At 43.5% G+C, this 7,500-nt stretch overlaps 1 protein-coding gene and 1 long non-coding RNA gene across 4 annotated transcripts in view; one reads left to right on the top strand and one right to left on the bottom strand.

The window, feature by feature from the left end:
* Positions 1-3,040: 3,040 nt before the first annotated feature.
* On the bottom strand, positions 3,041-5,966 carry LOC118496163. The gene is made up of 3 exons (XR_004898649.1): positions 5,880-5,966; positions 5,737-5,796; positions 3,041-3,080 (listed from the first exon to the last, which is right to left on the bottom strand). It is a non-coding gene; the product is annotated as an uncharacterized LOC118496163 (long non-coding RNA).
* A 179-nt stretch (positions 5,967-6,145) lies between these two features.
* LOC116058052 (ubiquitin-conjugating enzyme E2-17 kDa-like) overlaps positions 6,146-7,500 on the top strand; it is a 23,361-nt gene continuing 22,006 nt past the window's right edge. For 2 of the 3 annotated variants that reach the window (XM_031310658.2, XM_031310659.2), the window contains exon 1: positions 6,146-6,468. In XM_031310658.2, coding sequence (XP_031166518.1) covers positions 6,445-6,468 — 24 coding nt within the window. In that variant the 5' untranslated portion in view covers positions 6,146-6,444. The remainder of the gene's footprint in view (positions 6,469-7,500) is intronic. The other variant, XM_031310660.2, reaches the window with a different exon arrangement.

Genomic DNA, 7,500 nt, shown 5'->3' on the forward strand with positions numbered 1-7,500 from the left:
GAGGGAGGAGGGAAGGTGCTATGAGGCTTAAAACAGGTTTAAAACCTGCCCTGTTTAAGCCTGTTGGGTGTTAACGCTAGCAGGAGGATAACACGGTGTAGGCAGCACCGATTGGTTTCGTTCAGGGGTCTCAAACTCGCGGCCCGGGGGCCAATTGAGGCCCGCGGGCTGATATTTTGTGGCCCCCCTACTTGACATCAAAGTTTAGTTTCAGTGCGGCCCGCGCGTTGTTCTGAAACGCACCTTTTTGCTGAGTCGTTGCGTGTGCCGCTTGCCACGCTTTTATTTTATTTTTTTTATCACCTACCGGCTACCACAGCTAGTCTCGTGACTGCGGCGTTTGTTGTCAACGGTTGTATCAACGTTAAGTCACTTGGTTGAAACGTGTTCCAGAGTGACAGAAAATATCTGCCATCACCCAGTTTCAGTCACGTCTCTCTCAAAACGTGGACGGGAAGAGAAAGGTTGGCGACGAGCACAGGCAATTTCAGTGAAAGTGGGAGACGGAATATTTTGTTATCGAGCACAGGAGCACCTCTACATGTCTCATACGCACAGAGAAAGTTGCGGTGTACAAGGAATATGACATCAGACGTCATTACTCAACTAGACATGCTGAGGAGTATACAACATACCAGGGAGAGGAGAGAAAGAACCGGGTCGCCAATCTTAAAAAATGTCTATTGAGGCAACAAGATTTATGTAAGAAAGCAAACAAAGAATACTTTTGTTGAATACTTGACGCGGCCCAGCCTGACCCACACTCTACCTCGAGCGGCCCCCAGGTAAATGGAGTTTGAGACCCCTGGTTTAGTTTTTCTCTCTACTGACAGCCCTCCAAATTTACAAACAACAGAGCTACGTGTTGAAATCGACCGGAATTCTCCTTTAATGAACTGATTAATAAAACAACATGTTTTTCCTGTATCTTCGGTCTGTTCTGTCTTCCTCTGATGAGATAATACGATTCATGTATTTTAGCACAAAGACTGAAGTGTGATTTATGCTTCTGTGTTAAATCTACGGCCGTGGCCACGTACTGTAGGTACGTGGAGACACCGACCCTACGCCGTAGCCTGACGTCATCTCTCGGAAAATTGATCTACACGTCGCGCCGATGCTCGGCCGTGGCGTGGCAGCGTTGCATTCCCCCCCCCCCCCGACTCATTTCCTGGTTCTCCTTCTCCGTAAACAACGTGAAATCAAGGAGAGGGTTAACTTCTCCTGATATAGATATCACACCGTGGTCAGAAAGAAGAGGGGAGACACACACACACACACACACACAGGCACACGCGCACAGACAAACACACACACACACGATGCAGACACACACGCACGATGCAGGCACACACGCACGATGCACGCACGCACACAAACACACTCCACACACAGGCACATGCACACATACACACACACACGCACACACGATGCAGACACAGACATATACACACACACACGCACACAAACACGCGCACAGACAAACACACACAGACACATACACACAGACAAACACACACTCCACACACTCGCTCACTCCACACACACACACATACACACTCATTCCACACAGACACACATTCACTCCACACACACACACAGCCACACACACATGCACGCATGCACACACACACACACACAAACGCGCACAGACAAACACGCACACACACAGACACATACACACAGACAAACACACACTCCACACACACACACACACAGACACTCCTTCCACACAGATACACACTCACTCCACACACACACAGCCACATGCACGCATGCACACATGCACACACACACAGACACTCACACATACTGTATATACACGCACACGTGCCGGCCCTGCTATTCTCTTAAAGAGATCGACGCACACACCAACGCACAAGTATAAACTTCAGGCCTCTTACGGTGAACGCTCTGCGAGGAGCCTCCGCAGAACCATATCTCACGCTTCAGCCAAGCTTTGTCACATAATGCAAAGCATTGTGGGAAAGGAAGTCCAGAGCTGTGAGGAGTTGTAGTCTTTTTCTCTCCGTGTGAAACCAATAAAGCTTCTCTCTGATATTTATATCTTGGCCCTGCACTGTACAGTTCTACACCATCTTTTTATAGGATGTATTTTTTAAATAAAGTTGTTTTTATATAAATAAACACTTGTAACGTTTGGTTATTTATAACTGCAACTGAACTACTTTATTTGTTAATTATTTAAATTAATCTATTTTTGTTCAGTATGCTTTGAAAGAACGTGCAGCCGGTACTTCTACTCTGCATATTTTTTAATTCAGAATGTATCAGATTTTCTCCTAAAAATACTCATATTACACGTTTCTGTATATTTTATATAGTTTTTTTTTTCTACCTTTAGTGTGACTTGTATATGCTTTGTTCTGTCATGTTGCCTTTTGTTTTGTTGTAATTTAAATATTTAAATACTTATTTTATTTTTTTTATTATATATAATAATTTTAAATAAAGTACACAAAAGGAATTAAGGGAAATGAAATAAAAGAGAAATACATTAGTGATTAATAAAAATAGAAATGTAAGTAAAACATGACTTCAAAGGATTTAAAAAAAAGTAAAATAAAATAATGGAAAATTTAAATAAAAATACAATTTACAGTAAAGAAATAAATAAAAATAAAGGTAAATGGAATAAAGGAGAGACATTAGTGATTAGGGGAAAAAAATCTAAACTAATTTAAAAAAAAATTTAAATAAAAAAATGAATGAAAGAAAATGTACAGTAAAAAATAAAATAACAGTATATGATTAAAGAGAAGATTTAAATATTTTTTGCTGCTGTTTTTCCTGCGTTTTCCGGTGCTATTAAAAAAAAAAAAAAAATGTAAATGTTAAAATTAGAATAAAACAATAAAATAGGCGATATGATAGAACTAATTATATAAAAGTCACACTAAAGGAAGAAAAAAAAATAGGAAGAAAAATGTATAGAAATATGTACAGTTATTTAGGATAATTTTAACTCTAGATACATTTTAAATTGGAAAAAAAGTCCTCTGCTAACTGTTCTCTGACCGTTGCTCTGGTGCCGCGAAACAGCGTCAGAGTGAGACCTCCTCCTATCGGTCCCATAGACCAGGGGTTCTCAATAGGTGAGGCGCGCCTCCCCTGGGGGGCGCCAAAGAGCTACAGGGGAGGCGCGACACGTGAAGAAAAAAATAACTGTATGCAGCTCTATTGATATCTGTAATTGTGCGCGCGTGTATTAGCTTTAAAGTGCATCGTTTCCTTGTCCCAAGTCAACAGAAGTCAGCATTAAGGGAGGAGACAGGAATATGAGGAAAGGACATATGATCCTGAGTTAAAGTTAGGTTTCACCTGGTCGGGGTCCGAGGCTGCTCCTCTGCTGCGGTGGGACAGAGACCGGGAGAAATGTCCATCACGCGTTACGGTTGTCTGTGGAGAGCGAGTTCCCCCAGATCTCCACTAAGGCTATGAAAGTCCTGATCCCCTTCACCTCCACCTACTTGTGTGAGTGTGGGTTTTCCGCACTGACCCTGATTAAAAACAAATACAGATCAAGGCTGCAGGTGGAGGACGACTTGCGTTTATTTCTCTCTGCAGTGCAGCCCCGCATCTAACACCTCTGCGCATCAAAAGCGTGGCCTCATTGTTTCCGCTGACAGACGCGGCACCAGCTGATTTTGCCGGGGCTTCAGCCTGAATGTATTTTGAAAAGTTGACTGACAAATATGAAACCGGACGTCGCTTAGTGTCCACTCTCGCTGTAAAAAGCAGGGCAGGTTCAGGTTTATGGATGCGCTCTGCTGTCGACATGCTGCGGTAGATGTGTCCTGTTTGTGCTCCGTGTATTTCTGCAGTAGTTTCAGGTTTCCACCTCCGATGTAGAGCAGCGTTCAGCCACTTCCCTAAACTTTGTCTCATTCAGAGACCAGAGACCCAAACGGGGCTCTGAGTCTGTCAGGAGGTCTGAGATCTACCGTATCAGCAGAGATATCACGTAATGCACAGCAGGCTACGGTGCAGGTAGATTATTTTCTGAAATATAGTGACTGTATTCTTGTAATAGCCTATTATAACTTTTCTCAAAATATCACGACTCCTCCAAATCTCAGAGAACACAGATGGGATGAGATATATTTGAATGTGAATGTGCACAAAGTTTTGGACATGAGCAGAAATCTTGCTCAAACACCTGAAATATTACAGTCCAGGAGTTTATTAATAAATTAAAATGAATAATGTATCATTGAGGTAAATAATTGTCATATGCACATTTAAGGAGGTTACTTCCCCAACAAAAGAAGCAAAAGAGGAGGGAGGAGTAAATGATGCCTCTAGAGGCTACATGTGTGCTGACTCAGATATAATTAGAAAAGTTGATCTACAGGAGAATAAATAGATAAAGCAATACAGAATGCCTGAGAGCCTTACTGCTAAATATTCCATTATGTTTTTAGATTTTGATTGTAATCTATGTTTCCCTTTACATAAAGATATTTCCAGCATAAATTGATTCAGAAAAAGGAAGAAATAGGTGCATAAAAATTCACCAGAATGCAGGAAATGAAGTGTTTAATGCTCAAAATGTTCATCATAACACATGTTAAGCATGTTTTGTTGACTTGTGGATCGGCCCACTGATGTTCAGTGATTTTAAAAGTAGCCTCAATTAGGCCTGCATGAAGTTAGAAATGATTTGCTGTTGCAAAGAATCGTTTATGAATGCACTTTTTAAAAAGTTGTGGAAATAAAATGTCTTCAAATACAATATAAAAAAATATTTACATTTTATCAGTTGTTATTGAAACTTATCATTGTCTGGGACACACAAAAGATGGCATTTACTGCAGAGGCGTGTGTGGGTTAGGGCAGGCGGACGGGATTTTGGGGAAGGGGGGGCTCGGCTGTCCTTACCTACTCTAAAGGGAGGCTCACATTCACCCAATTTGAAAACCCCTGCCATAGACAGTATATAATGGAGCACCAGGTCCCGTGTCTCTGGACGAAGACCAGTGAAGTCTCTTTCCCGGTGATGGCTGAGCGTTACTGAGCAGCCTCCAACTGAGCTTGAAGACGTAGATGTGACGTGAGCAACCTGTCTGAAAGTTGGAAGTCTTCTGGTAGCTGTGCCAAGAGAAATCTCAATCATTCCCAATCTAGCAGAGACGGAGAGCGTAGGTATATGTAAGGAGATAACATAGACACAGGCTAATTATTGATCACTAAAATGATAGTTAACATTAGTAATTCAACTTAAACAGCTAATGGAAGTCCAAACTGCCTGAGAGCTTCTCCTGTACTATACGGTAATTCCTCTACTATGAGACAGTAAGTCTCGTGGTTATGACCCAATCGTTAGCCTATTTTTATAAAAACGTCTGCTACGGAGCCATAACGTGAGCTACAAGGTAATGGAGCCTTTTATACATTGTCGTGTTTCTTTAGAAATAAACAATGGACAAATAGAGTCTTTAAACTCTTCAGATGTAAAGTTATTCTCTGTCAAAGTGACGTCAAAATGAATGGCAGTCAATGGGATGCTAACGGGAGGTGATGGCTTGGTAGCATCAAAATGGCACCATAGGAGGTTCGGGTTGTGAGGAGAAGCTTACTCCATTGGTCGGTTCTGTGACCGTTAGTCTGGTGACGCTGTTTCAAGGCACCAGAGCAACGGTCACAGAACCGTTAGGAGTCCTAACGGTTCTGTGACCGTTGCTCTAGTGCCTCGAAACGGCGTCAGAGTGAGACCTCCCAACGGTTCTGTGACCGTTGCTCTAGTGCCGTGAAACGGCGTCAGAGTGAGACCTCCTAACGGTACTGTTACCGTGAAACGGCGTCAGAGTGAGACCTCCCAACGGTACTGTTACCGTGAAACGGCGTCAGAGTGAGACCTCCTAACGGTTCTGTGACCGTTGCTCTAGTGCCTCGAAACGGCGTCAGAGTGAGACCTCCTAACGGTTCTGTGACCGTTGCTCTGGTGCCGTGAAACGGCGTCAGAGTGAGACCTCCTAACGGTTCTTTGACCGTTGCTGTGGTGCCGTGAAACGGCGTCAGAGTGAGACCTCCTAACGGTTCTGTGACAGTCGCTCTGGTTCCGTGAAACAGCGTCAGAGTGAGACCTCCTGCCAACGGTTTTCAGCTCTCTGTGTGAACGGAAGACATTTTGAGCTGCTGCGGTCTCTCCGGTTCGTTATTCGTGTGTCAGCCTAAAGTCAGGGCTGACGTGCTGGAGATTCTCCAGACTTGAGAGCCATAAGTTCGTGAAAAAAAGACGAGATTCAACAAAACAGTTGTAGTTTAAACAGCGTATGTGTATATAACAGCTAACTTAGCTTAGCGCCTGAAACTACAAAAGCTAGCAGAGTCCTAGATGCTAGTTAGTTAGCATCACCTAGCTGGCCTGCCCTCCTCCTCCACCTCCTCCACCTCGACAGCCGGTCCCTTCACGCAGACACAATGGCTTTAAAACGAATTACCAAGGTAACGGACTTCCCTTTCCCACCCCACATTTAATTAACATCAGAGTCTTTCGTTTGTAGCTTTAATAACATGTTTCTGATGCCGTTAGCTCGTTTGCTAGTAGCGTTAGCTTGTCGGCCAGCTGCTGCCGATGACGACACAACATTCGACGTAACGTTAAACCCGTCAGATTTTAGCTGGAGTTTGGTGTGAGACAACAGTTGACGTAACAACGTCAAACAGCCGTATTTTAGCTGGAGTTTGGTGTGAGACAACATTTGACGTAACGTCAAACAGCCGTATTTTAGCTGGAGTTTGGTGTGAGACAACATTTGACGTAACGTCAAACAGCCGTATTTTAGCTGGAGTTTGGTGTGAGACAACAGTTGACGTAACAACGCCAAACCGCCATATTTTAGCTGGACTTTGGTGTGAGACAACATTTAACATAACAACGTAAAACAGCCATATTTTAGCTGGAGTTTGGTGTGAGACAACATTTGATGTAACATCGTTAAAGGGCCGTTATGCAGTTTTGGCCATTTCTTGGCTGTTTTCTCGGTTTTTGCTGGCAGATTTCTCTATAGAGCCCCCCCCCCCCACAGCTCCTATGTTGACTCGTGTCTGACTCCTCTCGGTCAGTCTGCCGTTTCCTCTTTCTCTGTTCCTCTGAAAATGCTTTCTTAGCTTTCTGGTTTTTTTTGGGCGGCTCAGCCATGACGATAGTGTGAAAAACTCCATCACTACCTTGCTAGACGGTTCCTGAATGGGCGTATGTGTGCAGTGGCGTGAAGCAATTCGTTACATGGCGAGACCTGATATCACCATAGACTATATATCTAATGGACCAACAGGTCCCGTGTCTCTGGACGGAGACTGTTGCACGACTAAAACTACTTTTGAACGTACACATGTTCCACTAAAACAAGTTCCTTCCTGAGACTTTTTAGCAGCGGCACCGTGGCTCCGTCCGGAGCTTAGCACCGCCCACGATGATTGTGATTGGTTTAAAGAAATGCCAATAATCCAGAGCACGTTTCTCTCCCATCCAGG

Source organism: Sander lucioperca, chromosome 1 (assembly GCF_008315115.2).
Source record: "Sander lucioperca isolate FBNREF2018 chromosome 1, SLUC_FBN_1.2, whole genome shotgun sequence".
NCBI classification, from domain to species: Eukaryota; Metazoa; Chordata; class Actinopteri; order Perciformes; family Percidae; genus Sander; species Sander lucioperca.